Source organism: Hippichthys cyanospilos, chromosome 10 (genome assembly GCF_059441005.1).
Source record: "Hippichthys cyanospilos isolate Australia breed blue-spotted pipefish chromosome 10, RoL_Hcya_1.0, whole genome shotgun sequence".
Lineage (NCBI taxonomy): Eukaryota > Metazoa > Chordata > Actinopteri > Syngnathiformes > Syngnathidae > Hippichthys > Hippichthys cyanospilos.
Genome location: NC_142378.1, coordinates 5506045 through 5525034, shown reverse-complemented (window position 1 = coordinate 5525034; position 18990 = coordinate 5506045). Strand labels below are relative to the sequence as shown.

The 18990-nt window shown below is 43.0% G+C and overlaps 1 protein-coding gene across 1 annotated transcript in view; it reads right to left on the bottom strand.

Annotated features, from left to right (window-relative positions):
- Positions 1–2242: 2242 nt before the first annotated feature.
- The window catches only part of tgfbr3 (transforming growth factor, beta receptor III), a 42458-nt gene continuing 25710 nt past the window's right edge, over positions 2243–18990 (bottom strand). Inside the window, exons 5-16 of the mRNA XM_088426418.1 lie at positions 16321–16507; positions 14439–14601; positions 14054–14201; positions 13744–13933; positions 12937–13223; positions 12431–12586; positions 11708–11851; positions 11196–11384; positions 10164–10427; positions 9289–9415; positions 6102–6218; positions 2243–4378 (exon numbers count right to left, since the gene is read on the bottom strand). Coding sequence (XP_088282544.1) covers positions 4239–4378; positions 6102–6218; positions 9289–9415; positions 10164–10427; positions 11196–11384; positions 11708–11851; positions 12431–12586; positions 12937–13223; positions 13744–13933; positions 14054–14201; positions 14439–14601; positions 16321–16507 — 2112 coding nt within the window. The 3' untranslated portion in view covers positions 2243–4238. The remainder of the gene's footprint in view (positions 4379–6101; positions 6219–9288; positions 9416–10163; positions 10428–11195; positions 11385–11707; positions 11852–12430; positions 12587–12936; positions 13224–13743; positions 13934–14053; positions 14202–14438; positions 14602–16320; positions 16508–18990) is intronic.

Here is an 18990-nt window from a genome sequence, read left to right as displayed (position 1 = left end):
CATCTCGTCTTTTTCGTAAAAATTGGACCCTGATGTTTTTCCCTTGCAAGCGGCGTGGAAAAACCATCCCGGCGTTGCTGTTGTCCTTGACGACGGGAAAGCGGCGGGACCGTCCGTGCTCATCGGGCTCGTTTTGGGGTGTCGGGGCCGCCGCCAGATGTGAGCGAACGCGGTCCTTGTCGGCGTGATGAGCCAAGCAGACTTTTCCACAAGCTTCCCTTGGTGTAGATAACATCCAGAGCGAGAGGCGCGCTCAACCGCTAGCGTATGTTTACATATAGTTCTTGACAAGCGTCTCGTGTTCTTCTGACACTGAAAAAGAGATATTTGCAAAACACATCGGGAAAAAAAGATGGAGTCTTCATTTCTATCTATCTATCTATCTATCTTAGTATAAAATGTTAGTTGTTACGCTGTGTTTTTGTATTCATATAATGTAGCTTAGCTTTAGCCACTATTTTGGGCTAAAAATTATAAGTTAAGTTAGTTAGTTTTTCCTGTTGTGTTTTTTTTGGTCTACATAATGTAGCTTAGAATCTGATTTATTGGCTTTTCCTTTTGTGTTTTCCGACTTTACAGTGTATGTTAGCATTAAATGTAAGCTATTACGCCATATGTGTTTTTCTATTTAGGTCAATACAGAGTGTAGCTTAGCATTAGCGTTAGCTAGTATTGTGTAACAGCGTTGTGGCTGTCATTCCAGTTGTGTTTTTCTGGAGCGCTCACCTTTCCGTGCGTCTTGAGCTTATAAATCTCACATGTGTTTTTGTGCATGATGCCGTTTGCCCGATCAGCTGCTGCCTCCAGGCGACCAATCGCAGAGTGTTTTTTTTTTTTTTTCAGCAACATCTGGATGCGCTTAGGAGGAGCGAGCTCGGCCTCTCGTATTTGGTTTGGTGCGCTCGGCGGCCGGCGTGGAAAAACAAAGCGTAATGAGGCCTTGGCCCGCTCCCGCCGTGTTTTTTGGACGCGCGCTTCAGTGGAAAAGATGAACGCGCAACAATCGGCCATTTTGGGGGATTTGTTGACATGTTTTTCCAAGGCCCCGTCTCATTATGAGCATCTCGTTTATATAAGATTTCCTGACTTGCGCTCACTCTCATTTTGACACGTGGAGCTTAGTTTATTTTAACAACAATGCACAAAAAATTCGAATTTTTAAAATGATACCTAAGTCATTTAGCAATGACAGTTTATCGATACTGCATCTTAAAGTGATATTAATAATGTAGAAAGTGACATGCTAAATTGTGAGGTATTCAAAACGTTTTTCCACACCGTGTCATTCAAGAAAGTGACAGTGATACAATATTTATGATATCGACAGGACGGTTAGAGAACGTGATATATCGATATTATATGACACTGTCTCAATATTATCTCATGAAAATCCCATGTTATGATATCAATATTTTCTGACGTATAGAACATGTCATTGCAAAAATTAGTGTAACAAAATGAGATAGATATTGACATTGTAAGCCCCGACAAGATGGAGCCTGCAAGTTAGGAGGTGAAGGGGGTGAGGTGGGTGACCCCCCCATCCCCTGTGGCCAGCGCCCCCGTTTTCAAGGCCCGCCAGCTCCAAATGGTCTGCAGCCTATTAAGAGCTCAAAAGAGTTCAAGCTCCAAAGACGTCATTTTAACAGCTCATTGTTGTCAATTGCCCCCCCCAACCTCAAGCTCTGCGGACCCCCCAGCCCGTTCCCCAAAACACCACATTCATCTGGGGCCCAACATACTTTCACAATCACGTCATTGTTCATGTATTTTTCCAACATTTGTAAACACATATGCATGTAAATATCGGAATGCTGTGCAGGCTTATGATCGTTTCACACTTTTTATTATAGTTAGTTTTTATTTTGTTTCAACCTTTTTTTTCTTTTACAGTCTTCTTGATTTGTATTTATTCAATTTTAGATCACCTTTTCTATTGTGGGTTTAACTCACTAGTGTTCGGGCATTTTTTTTTTTAATTTAAATATTTTAAACTAGACCATTAGTCTACTACTTGATTTTTGTTTATGAGCATATCTATTGCAGATATTGTATATCGAGCTGATATTTTGCACAAAATGTTATCTAAACTTAACCCTGGGATTGGCACCAGCGAGCCTGCGACCAGCGTGAGGACGGAAATTTTACTGCATTCGAAAATGGATGGACGGAATGAAAAAAATTGCCAAATTTTCAAGGCGACACGCAACACACGCAGATATTATTTACTCAGACATTGAAATTGATTATTTTGGTACATTTATTTTTGGCTTTGTAAGCAGTTTGTATATGAAAATATAGAAAAGCAAAAAAAAGGATTCCAAAGTTTTATACAATTTACATCCTGGTTACATTGAAAAAAGTGTTTAAAAAAATCCCTCATAAAATGTGATGATTGGCAATTCACAGTACTTCAAACATAGCATCATAAAATTCCTCTGATTGAATATATTCCAAAATATAATTTTATACACATATATATAGCTGTGCTATACTCTTCTCCCTCTTTTTACATGTTTACATGTGAAAAAAAAAAAAACATTCATCAAACCAATAAAATCCATCATGCTCCTATTTGTATCCCGAAAAAATGTGCTTTCCTAAATTTCCTAATTGTCTTGGTACAACGAACTGAATTACGGGAAAAATCTAAAAATTTGCTACATTGTATCACATTGTTCGGAAACAATTTGAATCGAATCATCGAATAAACTAGCCGACACTGAACAACGTAAGTCCGATTGAGTTTAGCTTCCACTTAGCTTAGCATTGTAGCTAGCCAAAGCAAAGGTCGTCGGAACGGAATTTTTACACCGCACAGGACGTACGTAACGGATGTGAAATGCTACATGGCCAACAAGTGAGCGTCACATTTAAACTTTCAAAAAAGTATTTACAATATTTACACAAATGTACAGTACAAAATGTATGTTTGAAAAAAAAAAAAATGACACTACATTCTTTTCCTAGAACGAGAAGAGAAAATTGGTACCACCCATGTTTAACTTTTGGATTTTTGCACAAAACCTAATAATGCTAATTTAGCCTACTGACGACATTTTTTAAACATTTATTTCACAAATAAAGTACAAGAAAAATTTGGCCTAATTTGCTTTCTTTTTGAGAAAAAGACGCGAGTCATCACTGGAGCCTAGCTTAGCATAAAGGAAGTGATTTTTTTTCCCTTAACGGGGGAAATTCTAGTTGCTACTAATAAACTATGCTAGTTGATTCAACTGAATGGTACCAATTTTTCGCTCATCTTAAAGTAAGAAAAAAAAAAGGATTTTTCTTTTCCTCACTGTATTTCTATCCTAGAACGAGACAAGATCTGAAGCAGCCATTAAATAATCGTTTGAGGACGGTTAGCCTAGCCTGGCACCAGAAAATCATGGTTGAATAACTTGGTTGAATTGAAAGGCATGTTTTGGGTATTTTTAAGTGCTGAAGCTAACAATGGTAATGCTAATACATCTTTGTCACAATATCCGAAATAGGACACTAACGGTACGGCGTCCACCTTTCTGTCTCATTCTACAAAAGAAATCTATAAAAAAAAACATCAGTTCATCGGATGAAAAAAAAACAAACAAAAAAAAACGTAATAAATTTAGCTAGCTTAGCTAAGCTTCATACTACCGTATCAAAGGCACTTATACAAAACGGTGACTGGCGAATAAAAGTGTTGCTTTCTGATCAGTATCTTTTCACATTTGTCTTTCACATTATTTGGCATTTTCAAACTTCTGTTTACATTCAAAACGAATAGCTTTCTTTGCATACCACCTTGAAAACCATTTGTGAGAGCGGCAGTGGTTCTTGCGTTCCTATCACCTCCAGATTTCCTGGATCGGGTCCGCAATGTTCCCGTTCACGCTACGTGTGGGCTACATTTGCAGTTTAGCGACACCCATTTTTCTCAAATGCTAAGTTATTCCTCAGGGCTCAAATTTCTCCCCGTTTGAGACGGGAATTTTCATTGGATGAATATGTTCACACTAAAACGAATTAGCTGACAACTTCCTGTTCAGTTTGGGGCCTGAAATCAAAATGGCCGGCTTCCTGTATGGGAAATATTGTGGCGTCGGGTGCAGTTTGTTGAAAAACCTCTAGGTGGTGTAGCGTGGACTTTGAGAAGGCCGACCCGTTGGAGGACGCGCTCTCGCCTCCCCCGCTGTCACAGAGTTCTTTTTGTCTTTTGGACCCGGGCGTGAGAGCGGGAAGGCCGCTTCCGTCGGCTACGCCGTGCTGCTACTGGAGCAGGGCGTGCTCTGCGTGCTGCCGACGCTGTGGCCGGCGCTGCTGTTCTCCGAGGCGGGCGCAAACTTTTGGACCTCCTTGGTCATTCCTTCCGTCGCAGCCGCCGCGGCCGTACCGCCTGGAAACAATAACGGGAGTGAGCACGACCGTGTTCTACACATTATAGCTAGCTTTCGCCAAATTGCACGACCGTGCTACAAATTTAGAGCTAGCTTTAGCCACATAGCACGACCATGCTACACACAGGGCTACCCTTAAGCATTTAGCGCCACCACGCTATACACAGAGATAGCTTTGGCCACGCAGCGCAACCATAATACGCACATAGCTAACCTCAGCCAAGTAGCGCTACACATAGGGCTAATCTTAGACATGTGGCACGACCATGCTACACATTTAGAGCTAGCTTGACTAAGCATTACCATGCTACACACATAGTGCAACCGCACTACACAGAAGGTTAGCCTTAGCCATGTAGCGCAACAATGTGACACACAGCGCTAGCTTTGGCCATGTAGCATGACCGTGTTACACACTGGGTTAGCCTTAGCCACGTAGGACGACCACGCTACACACTATGCTAGACTTATCCATGTAGCGCAACCGTGTGACACACAGAGCTAGCTTTGGCCATGTAGCATGACCATGCTACACACAGGGTTAGCCACGGTCCACACAGAGCTAGCTTTAGTCCCGTCGCACAACCACGATACATCCATTAGAGCTAGTTTTAGCCACATAGCACGACCACAGTTTGTAATGTTACGCAAAGTGTTAGCCTGGTAGCATAACCGCTTTACTTCACATACACCATTTGAGTTAGCTTTAGCGAGCTACATACACAGATTTGGCTAGATTTAAGCACCCTACTTTATTTCATTACTGTCAATCGAAAGTAAGATTTATTATCTTTATCAAGAGAAAAAAAATCATGCGTTACGTAGTTAGCAACAGCATCTCTCGCTTACATATTTGCTTTAGTAAGAGAACAAGCACATTGCAGCGATTTTACATATGCCGAAGGTGAGCGTTCTTGTCACCATGATCGATCGAAATCCCAGATTGCTGGTGTTGCTCAACTTGTTGGAAGAAAACCGTACGTGTTGTCAGCTAGTGAGTGTTCGCCAGCGAGCATCGAATGGCGTCCGCTATTAAAGGTAAAAGTTTTCATGACATCACCGCTGCGTGTTTGGACTCCGGGCCAGACAAATTTGAACAAAACGCATTCATAAAATTTCAAAAAGCTTTGTTTAGGACTTAACGAGCAAACATTCAGCATATTGCTGGACAAAGACCATTTATGGTGTCCAGCTGTGCCGGGTAAAAAAAAAAAAAAAGCGTTTATGTCTCAAGGGGGGACGCTCACCCGCTCTGTTTTGGTGCTTGAATGTATAAAAAGGCAGGAGGATATTTTTAGCCGGGATCAATATTGCCTTGTAAGGTCATTTCATACAAGATGGATGAAAAACGTTACGTCTTTTTCTTGCACCTGCACCTTGTCCACAAACACTGTTCCTAATTTATTGTCCTGGATGTGAGCTTTATTTTTTTATTCATTTTTGAAAGACTGTCATGTTGAACAGCGAGAAAAAAAGACAAGAGAAAACGTTAGTTAGAGAAAGAGTTAAAAAAAAAGTGAGGTTTTTTTTTTGATGCGAGCGCAATCCAAGCAAGGGAATTTCCTCTCGGAGAATATCCCCGACTATACTGAAAGGCAGGAAAGACGAGCGGGACCCTCGCCGCCGCGCAACAGGAAGTAGTCGCACGGCATCTCATTGTGCGCCCGGCGCAGGATGTTTGTCCACATTTATGCTGGTCTGTTTTTCTTGAAAAGCGCTCACCTGTGTGCGAGTAGATGAACCAAAGCGCCGCGGTCAGCAGGGCGCCCATGGCGAAGGCGGCAAAGGCGATTCCCACCACCGTCGGCGTGTCCAGCAGATGCGCCGCCGCCGCCGCGTCTGAAAACAAACATTGCGTCAGCAACAGCTTGCTTTGGGATAAATTGTTCCCCAAAACAACGTGGATCTGTAAAATGCAAAATACAATAATACAAAATATTGTAGTAAAACAAAATTTGGCTATTTAATTTCAATTTATTATTATTAATATAATACAGTAATAAAATAATAATTCTGACTACTCTTTAGTGTATATTTCTGTGTATATTTTTCATCCTCAAAAATCAATGTTGGTCAACGGTAGGTGTTGATGAAGGTTGCCCGAGAGCGCTCGCGCCGGGAATGCGGCGTCAGGGTCCGGAGCGCTCAACCTGGCCGGGTCGGCCAAGCTGGGCGGCCGCACAATGGCCTCCATTCTTAGCCGGTGCCCTTTTCATTAGGGCCGGATAGATGAAGCCCCCCCCTTATCTGCATCGTGCCCACTTGGAATGCAGGCCTCGCGAAGATTAAAGTTCCAGTTGGATTTGCGAAAAAGGGATACTGTCATCCAAATTAAATAATTAAGAAATGAATTCAGCTTGATCCCTTTCATTTTGGATGCAACCAGGCAAACTTTCAGAGCTGAATTCATCTTTGAAGGACCTTAAAATGGCCGCTTCAAACCAAATTGACTAACCAGCCATTTTCCATGGGGTGTTGGATTAGTACCGTAATACCTCAAATATAGGACGCACATGTATGTAGGGCACACCCTTAATTTAAAGGTCAAATTCTGGAACACTACCATGTATTGGATGCACCAACAGTCGCGGACGTCACGTTGTGAATATTCCTTCAAGACTGGCGATTGGATGAAAAGCATAAAGTGAACCGTCCCTATGAAAAATCAAGCCTGCCGCTTTTTCCGGCTAGCTTAGCTAGACGCTCACCATCGCGTCTTCTTGCGCCTTCTCCAGGAATCGAACGGCGCCCCGTCCAACGTCAACACTGGCACCGCCGCGTCGGGACGGCGAAAATAATAATAAAAAATAAATGTCGTAAATCCGCCAGTGTCGGTATGCGGCGTTCCTCCTGGATCGTGCTCACGTGCGAAGACTTCCTTAACGGAAACCTTGACGACTACCACGTTGTATCGTTTCAAAATTTTATTCAGTCCACGACGGAGCAACAATTTTATTAGTTTGAATGGAATTTGGCTCAATTTGGCCAGTGGTTTAAAGTTTAAAGCTCACATTCATACACGTTACTACAATTTTAAACAAAAGAGCTTCCGTTAGATGAATTCGGCTTTTAAAAATCGGCAATTTGATATGTTCATAAATGAAATCCATAGAATAGAGATTGATTTTTTTTCTTAAATGAAGTTGCTATTTTTTTGACTGGTCCGACTGAAAATGGAAGAACATTTCAAGAAAATGTCTTCGTAAGCTTCAAACTTCAGTAAAGTTCTGGTCCTAAATGAAAGCAAAGCCAAATAACAAATAATGACATACAACGCTAATTAAAAAAATCAAGTGAAGCATTAAGGCGAAGCCAAATAATGCATCAAATCAATCAAAGTCGAGTCTAGTTGCGCAAAGACCAAAACGGGAGTTGAGTCACGTTGAAGCCTGTGAGTGACGCCATCACACGGACGCCTCCCAAAGGTGACGGCCGCTACCTCGAGGGGCCCCCCGACATTATCCTCTGACGGAGCGCGATGAGTGGCTAAATAAGGAGTCATCTTCAAGGGCTAACACTCACGCGAACACACAGACGTATGAGCGCGCACACACAGAGGTTCTTCTAGCATAGTGGGGGCATCCCAGAATGCATTTCCTAGACCCTAACCTAAAGCATCACAATAGATTTCCTAACACCAACCCTGTTTCGAATTTATAACAAAATCCCATTCAAACATATAGTTAAAATAAAAGCAAGTCTTGACTCTCAAAAAAGAGCTTGGTCTTCACCATAATGGTCCCAGCAAAGACAGCAAAACTCAGAATTTAGTCCCCACCATGGTGCAAAAACCAAGGGAATACACACACACACACACACACACACACACACACACAAGTGGGGGTGGGATGTGAGGAAAGGTTGGGGGGGGGGGGTCGAAGCTGCTAAGTGAAAACAACTGGAGCTTAGCGCTCGTATGACTCCTTTTTCCAACTCTCCCTCATTGCAAGCCAGCAGCCAAAAGCTGGGCCCCAGCCACACACACACGCACACGCACACTCACACACGCTTGTGTACAAAAGGTTGACGTAAAGAGACAGATGATGACACGTAATGAGGAGCAGATGTAAGGGAGGTGATGCTCAATGTTGTGTGACTTCACCGCTGACTACACGCGGCTTATCACTCGCACACTGCACATTTTAATGCACTGCCAATATACAATCAACAGATTTATGTCCATTTTACCGGCATTCTGCACTGTCATCAAAGGGATAGGCCTATTTTGGCTATTTTCAGCAGTAAATAACATTGTTGGAATAATTGTAGATAGGTTGTTCCACATTTGTTTTTTGCAGGATGTATTTTGGCAGATTATTAGACATGGATATTTTCTGTTGGAGATGTTTGGAAAGTGTGAGGAGATGACATCTCCTGAAGATAGCATGCACCGTGACCTAACCACAGGGCAGAACAGTACGCGTTGGTCGTTGTGTTTCTGGGAAAGATGGTAACATGATTGCATGGACTGATAGTGTAAGGACTCGCATGGACATCCCCCATTATCACAAGACGATTGCTACGTTGCGGCCATTTAACCCTTCAGGTCAGCAAATGGGACTAGGGGATCTGTGATGGTGCACATCTCTGTCCGTTCTACTCGGGAGTAAAAAGAGTCTTTTGAGTCCAAGTTTTTACTGCTGAAAATTACTTAAAGATTGCACTATCCATTTGAAGGCCATTGGAATATGACAGCAAAATGCAGTAAAAGAAAAACCTGAAGCAACTGTTAAGATGTTAAATTGACAGAAACGTTGGGTACATTTTACACAGATAGTTGACTGGCAACTATTTTGCACACTTTTTGAATTGAATACTTTTTTCCTCCATAAAGAACTCCAAACAAACAAATAAGAACAAAAAAAAAGCAAAAACAAAACAAAAAACATAGAAGCTTTGACATCCTGACCTGTCACGCGAGGTGGGCGGTCCTCGTCCAGGACGATGAGCGCTTTGCTGCTGGTGCGGGCGTTCATCATCATGGTGAGGATGTCTTCCAAGTGCAGAGAGGGACATGTCCCGCTTGTATCCACGCACTGCCCAAACAGACCCCCACCCCCCAAAAAAATCTCATCACAATTATAAGGGAAATACCCATAACACACAGCTGAGACAAAATGTCCATTTCTTGTCCTTTAGGGAGAAAGTGTGAAAGTTCACAGCCCTTTTCCAGCATCTCACCTCTGTTTTGCCTCGACTTCCCAAGAAAGCAAATCTCGCACCGTACTTTTTCACACAAACCAGCGATGTGGACAAAGGTAGAAACCAAAGGCACTTAGTATACTTTTACAGCTGACAAAATTAATTAATTAATAGACAACAAATCGCTGACGCGTTTCATCGACGATTTACACTTTTGTTTACACATTTATACTCTTTTATTAATCAATTAATTGACCAGATATCTCAAATTTCAGCCTCAACAGTAATGACATTTCTGTAGTTTCTTTTGTGATATTTGTTTATCTTTTTGCTTTAACGACAATTTGACATTTGATTTTAAATTGGGAAAACGATGAACACACCCGTGACTGAATTGGTTTCAAGGGGCCTCTCCATCCAATTTCGAGGGTTCTGACTGACCACAGTTTGTGTATTTTTAAAACATTCCTAGCTTTAATAATCAAATTTTTTTTCACCATCTCATGAAAAAAAACCCCAAAAAAAACAAACAACAACATTATTTGACGTCAATGGTGCTCCTCTGTAAGGTTACCATTGACATCAAGGGCACTCAACGTGTTAATAGACCATTTTGCCAGCAGGGGGCGTCAGGATGCATACCGGTGTCAGGTGAGGATGGGCGTCGGCGCACGGCGCCATCTTGCAGTGCAGGAAGAGTCGCGAAGCGTTCAAGCTGGATTTGAATTTGAAGCTGAAGCTCTTCTTGTCCTTGTGCGCGTCTTGGCGGAAGCGCAGCGAGTCGTCGGTGGGGCACAGCATCTCGATGAGAGTGTAGGACGACTCCAAATTGGGGTCGGCGTCGGGCGAAAGGAAGCACGACACGATGTTGAAGCCCACGTGGGCGTCGGCTGATGTCGACGTGACCTGAAAAACAAAGTCAACGTTTGGTAGCTCTAAGCGTATATTATTCGATAATTTCAAAAGATAGATCAATAAATGTTGTCTTTTTTGGACTCATTAACCTTGTGCATTCATACTTAACGAAACAAAGGCCTAATTTTTGCAAAGGAGCCATTCTAACACAATTGAACTTGCTTGTTCCAATTTATTTGCTCTTAATTCGAAAAAAAAAAGCTCCCCCTGAAGTGCCTCCACGCACTGCAATATAAAACAGTCGGCAAAAGTAGAGCGAGCCAGCTAATTTTTTTCACGTCAAAGGGCAGCTATGGCCCCGGTGAACTGATGGGAGTCACGCTGGAGCTGAGCGGGCTGAAGAAACAAAAGAGGCCCTTTTGGTGCGGGCCGGGGTCAGCTCTCAGCGCGCCGCCACTTCTGGCGGCAATCGCACACAGCTCTTTTGTGGCCTCGCGCCGATAGCGTCATCTCTGGCCGCTTGAAAGGCCAGCGCCTGCCACATCCCTTGACCTTCTCCAAGTCAATATTTGCCGGGATGCGCGGAGGAACCCGGAACAAATGCCTTCTTACCACGCTTGAGAAGATTTTTCTCCTATCTGTACTTCAAAAAGTCAATTTTACGAAAGAAAAAAAAGGATTAAAATAAGAAAGATATTGTTTGTTTTTTCTCTAAGAAGGAAAAATAACTTGTGAAGCAAAAAACCAAAATCTTATGAATGCTTATTTTGTTATGACTTAGCTTTTAAGACCCCGGGGAGAAAAGAGGTGAGCACCAACCTCCACGAAAAGCAGCTGGTCCCGCAAGATGGTGTTGAAGGCCTGGCGGGACGGCTGGCCGGAGGGCGGCGCGTCGTACAGTTCCATGTTGAAGGTGATGTCCACGGGCCGCATCGCGCCGCTTCCCGGGGTCTTCTTGGGCGGCGCGGCCGGGGTTTTCCCGCCCTCCTGTTGATACGTGCAGTTGAACTGGGAGGAGAGATGAAAAGAGAAGATAAATGGCGGATCGCATGCAGCTGATCCAACAAGGTTTACATTTTGGCAGATCCTTTCTGCCAGTAGGGGGGCATTTATTGTGAGCAGATAGCGAACGCCTCGCCAGTGTTAAATGCGCTCAAAGCAGTTGTTTTTCCTTTTCCTCAGATTGTGTTTTTTGTCTACAGTCTCGCTTATTATCTATTCATTTCTAACCCTAACCCTAACCCAAATTACATGGGTTAAGAATAAAAACACAACGTGAATCTTAATAATGAGGGAATAAAATAAATTTTGTGTTGATAGGAGTGTGTTACCGTTATGATTGACAGCTGATCTCTGATCGGCATTCTTTCCAGGTCGGCGGACTCCCTGGGGAAGATGACCTCTCCGGATTCCTGGTCCTCGTACTCCAGGGGACCGCCGCTCCCGTCCTTTGACTCGCCATGACTTATCAGAACCTGACAAAAATGGATATTTTTTTTTTTACGTTTGAACAGTATTCATATTGTTTATTTTGGCTTCAATCGCTCACGAAAATCCAGCCATCAATTTTCTATCCGGGGATGGGTCAGGCCGAAAATAAAAATACCGTACAAATAAACTGTTGATAAATTAGCGTGATACACGCTACACATTGTGGAATTCAACAGTTTCCTGTTGCCCTCAACGGCCCCGAAGGATCTGCTCTGTGACAATTTATCTGTTTTTGAGCAGAGTTCAAAGTTTATCCCGGCGCCACACAAAAGCGGCGCTTGGATGCGCGCTCGGGTTGTTGAAACGGCAGGCGGACGGGCAGACGGCGAGAGGGATGAGCAAACATCCTGGATGCTTTCCACCATAATGCGGATAACAGAGGTCGAAACCCGCAAACACGCCAGAGTTCCCAAGACAACTTTCTTGAAAACTAAAGTGCATATATAAGAGTTATTTGATGATTTTAAATGCAACATCTTTTCTTGAAAAAAAAGAAAGACATTTTTTCATCAAACAATACTATTGTTTAAAAAAAAAAAAAAAAACGGGTGTGGCGGACTCACGTTATTGATGTGGAGGGCATTGGATGTCCCCAGCACGGGGTAAACGGTGGTCTGGCAGCCGTCGGGCGCCGTCTCCAGCGTGTAGTGGGTGGCGTTGACCGTCGCTTTGCATTGTGGGTCTTGAAGCGTCAGGTTGGCATGCGCAAAGCCATTGGCCTAATTGCATGACAAGATCAATGACATTTTACATAATTAATAAAGATCTGGAATTAATCTAATTACTCTCTTTTTTTAATCTCATCTCAAATTTTCCCAGAAGTTCCCTAAAACAGGTTTTACGTATTTTTTTTTTTTAAATTTGATTTTAGATACATTGTGTTATTTTGGTATGATTTCAATAGAGCGACAAAACAATGGCTTCAATCATTATTTTTCTTCAACAGTAACCATTGATCTCGTGCCGTAGAATTTGTTCTAATCAGCACACAGAAATCATCAATTCAGACATTAAATGTGAGATAAATGCAATGAAAAAAAATGTATCTTCAATAAAGTTGCAGACTCACTTGGAGGCTCTCTTTGCTGATGATGACCACCATCTTGGCCCGGAGGCACTGCACGGCCAGCCCCACGCTGAGGACGGCCCGGTGCTCCTCGGGCTCCGTCTTCTCCCAGGGACGCTCGTCCAGTAGGTGGGGCAGGCCCTGCGGCACGGGTGGGGGGAACGGGAAGGGCAGGCCCGACAGGCCCGGGCGGCGCGGAGGGCCCCCGCCCCGTCCGCTGGGGGGCGCCCCCGAGTCGCGAAGGATGGACAGCTCCGGAGGGAGCATACTCTCCGCGTGATCCCACATGTCTGGAAGATGAGTTGGATTTGTTCCATCACTTGTTGACATGAATTGACATGCCATTAATTGGTTTCAGGCTCCTTGCAACATAAGTAATAAAAATAATGAAAACCAACGCTGTTATTTGGAACTACATTTGTCGTAATGCTATGTCTGCACATTTTTTTCAGCAAGGCCAAAAATAGGTTGCATGACATCTATTTTACTTCTGGCCCGTCTTCATCACCGAGGACAATGCCCATCCGTGTAAAACATCACAAAATAAAGGCATACAATGTTTTTTTAAGGAAAGACTATCATACAATTTAGCAATGTTGCTTCATGTTTCAATTCGTTTGCTCTCATTTCGAAAAGAAAAATGAATGGCATAAACAACCATGAACATACAGTTGGAAACTCTGTCTCAAATCTCCAGGGGTACTCGTACAGATTTGTGATGCAACCAATGTAATGTTTAATACCAGTATATATTTGCAATACCAATATATTTGCAATATCAGAATGCCAGGATCCACGTCGTGTAGTTACCTCGCTGTTTGAGCCACACGTTGAAGTGGTTGGCCACAGGCGTGTTGGTGTAGGTGGTGACCGGGCTATAGTGGTGCTCCTCGGCCCACTGGATTAGCGCCTGTGGCCCGGACGGTAAGCGCTGCTTGGGGGATTTGGACACTTGCATCAGCCTCTCCGTGCCTGAACCTACACTGATGCTGTCGGAAGCCTGCGTTGGAACATTTTTTTTTTTTTTTTACTGCCTATTGAAGTGGCATTTTACACTTTCTTTGCTAACCAATAAACAGAAGTGCATTTGTGCCTTTTCATGAGGGTGGGAGGGGCTTACCACAACAGTGAGCTTGCCGACCACATTGTGGGACTTGATGACCCAGTTGACCGACTTGACGCATTTGAGGAGCAGGACCACGTCACGGTGGAGCGGAGCGTCGTCCTCCAGCGGACGCAATTCCACAACCACCTCCACCTGGAACGCACTGGACCACCACAAAGAGTTTTAGCAAAAGTTTTAGCTAGCAGGAGCGTGCCACCTCTTGGCTAAATATTATCAGAATGATGTGGAAGAAAATGACCAAAGTATGATCAAAATACTGCATGAGGATGAAAAAAAAGCTTTTAAATTGTGTGCAAGATGGGGACCCCTAATCTATATACAAGTGAAAATCCCAATATTTGCATGTATTATGTAGAGTAGAGGTATTTGATGTGCGGACCTGCTGGAGTTGGGCGCTTGCAGCTCCACGACGTGGACCTCCTGGTCCGGCTGGGCCGCCGACACCACGCAACCTTTGGAGGCTTGAGGTTCCAAGTAGTAGCCAAGGTAGTTGAGGGACAGGAACTTGTTGTCGATCTTGCACGTGTCAGAGAAGAAGGGATCTGATGAAACACAGGGAGGATTAGTCCGCGTCAGCATGTCTTTCCGAGCGTGTCTTTGAGGGTCTTTGGGGGGGCTTTTTTTTTCCAGGTCAAAAGGAGCAAGGTTAGCATCTGTTCCACATTTTCTTGTCTCCACTTTTTCTCCAGGTTGTCACGTGAGCCGGACCGGCCGACCTTTGGTTTTACGTGAAGCGCTAAAGACAACAAAACTTGTTGTGTTTTCAGCATGAAAGAGCAGCTGGAATAGCGCGTGAGGAGTTGGACTCCTTCGCCATGCAGAGAAACCAACGGACGCTTCCTTATTTGGCGAAAAGAACCTCGGACCCTGGATTTATCGTTGCGCATTATGACTTAAACTAGTCTGAGCTATCCATATCGATCTTTACGGTGATGACCCCTCCACACGCAATAGCAAAAACTTGAAATCACTCACACATTAATGTTAGCTAATTTATCTAACTGCAGGGGGTGTGTAAGCCGGGCTTCCAGAGGCACATGTGTTAGCAGTATAGGGCCCAGACCTGCTGGCCTCATTTCAAGGCATCGATACTCTCAGTGGTAGCCGATACTTCGGGTGACACGCACACTCGGAGCGGTTTTACAATCACGAACTAGGCATCACGAATGAGAAGAATAGAAAATTTCAATTCATTTCATTCGATATAAAATCCTATATAGAAATGGTCCCCAAACTACGCCCCGTGGGCCAGAACTAGCTCGCTTCCGCATTTTGCCCGGCCCCCAGTACAATACTGGAGAAGTATTATGATTTTTGTTCCTTACTTTTTAACCACACGATTTATTCCCTGTCAAGAACCCACAAAGAGGTATTATTTGGTTATGTGTGGCATTTATATTGTTATTTTCATTTTTTTCCCCAGTCAAGATACCACAAAGGGGTATGAAAGTGGCCCAGACCCCCATCTGAGAAATGTGGCCATCGGATAAAAAAAGTTTAGGGACCCCTGCTATATACGAATTGTTGGGTGTTTCATGAACTCTTGTGCAGTATTTGGATCTTTTTTATTTTTTTTTCAGATAATTTTTGCAGTATTTTAGCCAAATTGTCCTGCCATGTTGATATTTCACATTGTCGTCATCTGGGTGAAATTTCAGCTCCCTAGTGTATTCTTTTAATGCATGTTCCCGTTGATGTGCCTCTGATGTACAGATCAAAGGATTCTACTAAATAGTGCTCAAGGGTGGAAATGATCCGTTATTGTTTTTTGAGGAAAATTTTGCATATCAAAAGGAGGGTATGATTTTTTTGGGGCGGGGGCCGACAGACTAATAGGCCGATAAAATAAAATAAATGATAATGTAATGAATAAAATAGAATTTGTTCTTTCCTAATCGGCGTCAATTTTATATTATATTTTATATGCAGTTTTATAACACACTTTTTGGGGCTCCCAGTGTTTTTTTTTTGTGGGGGACATTCAAAATTGCTTAGCTTAAATGTTGCCAATAGCTGAGCTTGTAAACATTGCAGGTGTTCAGATAAGATGCTCTTTGAAGGATCCCAGCAAATGACCAATTCAAACCAAAATGGCTGACCTCCTTTGACCTTTCAGGCTTGGCTTTCCGAGACTTTTTTTTCATGATCGACCAAAATTTCCCATTGCAAAGCAGCCAGCATGGCATGGCCTTTAAGAAAAAAAAAAAAAAGAACTGGAGGAACCCCGCAGGCACGCGTTGAAGGAATGTCGGCAATTTCACCTTCTCCGACTTTGATGTAGATATCTTGAGTCATCCTCAGCTCGGAGAAGGAGGTGACGGCCCCATATTTCTTCTGGGCCCAGATGAGCAGGTGCTCGTTGCCGTGGGGAAGCGGGGCCTCCTTTTGGACCTGACAGGAGAGCGAGAAGTTTCCTGGCTGGAAGCGGACCTCCGAGCCCTCGGGTACCTGAAGGAGGAAGGGAAAACTTCTTTCTGTCAATATGAACACAGGTGGAGCTTCAAAAAAAGCAGTGTGAATACTTTTCAGAAGTTACAGAAAAAAAAAAAAGAAGAAGAAGAGAATGGGTCTATTCAGTCCGTGCTTCATTTCACAGAGATAAACACGGTTCGTTGGTTCAAAGCGCCCTGCTACATGCTTTTTATCTCCCAGATAGCCGGCGTCGCATTCCCGGGCGGAATGAGACGTCTTTATCCGAGATGTGCGGTCTCGCTTTGAGGTATCTTGCAAAGACTTGAAATGCTCTTTGATATTTACACAACGATGTATGTTAGCTTCATCAGATGTCTTTGACATTTACAAAAAAATGCACAACATAGGTCGGTGAGTGTGTTTTAGATCAATTGTTTTTTTCTTCTTTTTTTTTTTTTCATCCAAGTACCTTCATCTGTGTCTGTTTGCTTAAAAGTATTATCATTAATAACAATTTACATCCGTTTATACGCACAATTTATACGCACATATTACACCGTGGAAAGTACTTAAATTTTATGTTACGTACGGGCCCTTTGAATCCGCTGCAGACAACATTACTCTTACACAATCCTCTCGATTTTAGTAATATTTTCACGTGTTAACAAGGGTGCATTCGGATGGTGGTTCAGTCTGCTTGCTTCTTTTCCTGAAAATAATGCCGTAACAACTTCAGCTAACACGCTGCTACCAGCCAAATAAAGTCTGCCCTTTAGCTCGTCCCATTACGGTCATTATTGTAAGTAACAATACGGCCGATATAAAAATGCACATCTGTGCATCAAAACTCAGCTTGTGTGGCTGATGGATCAATCTTTCTTGAAGGTGTTGAAAAAAAATATTAATAATCCTAGAGTTATGGTTTAAAGGACACACCCATACTTTTGGCCTTTATTTTTAAGTATGTCTTATATTTGGGGAATTACAGTATGTTTGCTTCTACAAACGCTGACGTCTTGCACTGATTAAAAACACATCAGGTAGAATGGAAATTGCAAATGGTCGCCTGGGGTGTCTGCGCGAAGCCATTCAGAGTTTATCAGTTAATTTGCGGGAATAAGGGTTGTAATTAGTTGAAATTAAAGTGGTGATGATGGAGGTGGGGGGGTCAGGAGACTGAACGCCAAATGAGCTGCAGGCTTTCCAACCTCAGGAATTTGACGCAAGCAAGCCAAGGAAGCACTTGAACACGTTCTCCCACTCTACGGACGGGCCAAAGGGATCCGCAATGCTGGGAAGCAAGTCGGCAAACTTCCAGTTAGTTACGCTTGAGTAACGGTCATAAATGGACTGTACTGTACTGTACTATACGGCAATATGTTTATGTAACTATTAAAAATGGCAGCGCGGTGGAAAAAGTGCCTCGCGGAGGGTTCTGGCTTTGGTTTCAACTCAACCCATGGTGATTATATTGTTCTTGATGATAAATATTTTGTCGACATCAAAAACAATATTCAATATAACATAAGACATGTTTATAATGTGGCATTTTTTTCTTTACACAAGCTATAAATGTTAAGTAAAAAATATTGTTCTTGAAGATTTTGCACAGGATTTCTTACTTGATTTTTTTTTACTTACTGTTTATTACTTCAATTAAATTTGATTGAAATTATAATCGGCCAAAGTGACAGAAAAATTGACATTTCATTATTTTATCCATGGTAATGCGTTTTTGTAGCCGTAAATGTACATATTTGTAAATGTCAAAAGCCAACTGAGAAGTCTTTGCTAAATTGTTGGAAAATCTTTTTAGGGGAAGAAAAATGCTCTGTTTAGTCCACAAAAAGAAATACGGGTTGGCAACTAAAAGTGTAACAGTGCAAGAGTACGCAATGGCCGTTAAAGACTAAAACGCTAATTGAATCCTACTGCAGACAGAAAACAAAGCCATGTGTTCCAGTATTAACTAACGCTGTCTCCAATAAAAACCCAAACCGGTCTGCCTTGCATTGTTTCCATCATTACAGAGACGACCGATCCAAGAGCCGAACCGAACCAAAACCTCTTGGCTGAAAAACAATGAGCCGCGCGAGCCAGCAGCAGGAAGAAAAAAAAAAAGACAAGCGTTTATTCCATCAAGACTCGTAAAAAAATGTCAAGCTCCTCGTCCGCAAAAGTCAACAAGGCCAGCGGGTCCCCGGAGAGAAACAATAGCTGGCCCGGTGTCAGCGCTGGCTGATTGACGGCCATGTTTTACAACAAAAAGCTCCACTTTGTGAGGAAGTGAAAAATGCAGAGAGCCGGCCAACGGCAACAAGTTTGGGCTGTGAAGCCTTTCCAAAGGTGGTGGAGTGAGCATCCGCACGACCGGATGACCGACGGCGACTCGTGGACATTCGGGAATGAGTCCACGTCCAAAAACCGTCTCCTGGTACATCAAGAATCACTGAATTCAATGTTCAAAATGAGCATATTTGTTGCTTAGTATTTTTAAAGTGCAGTATTCATTAACAAGA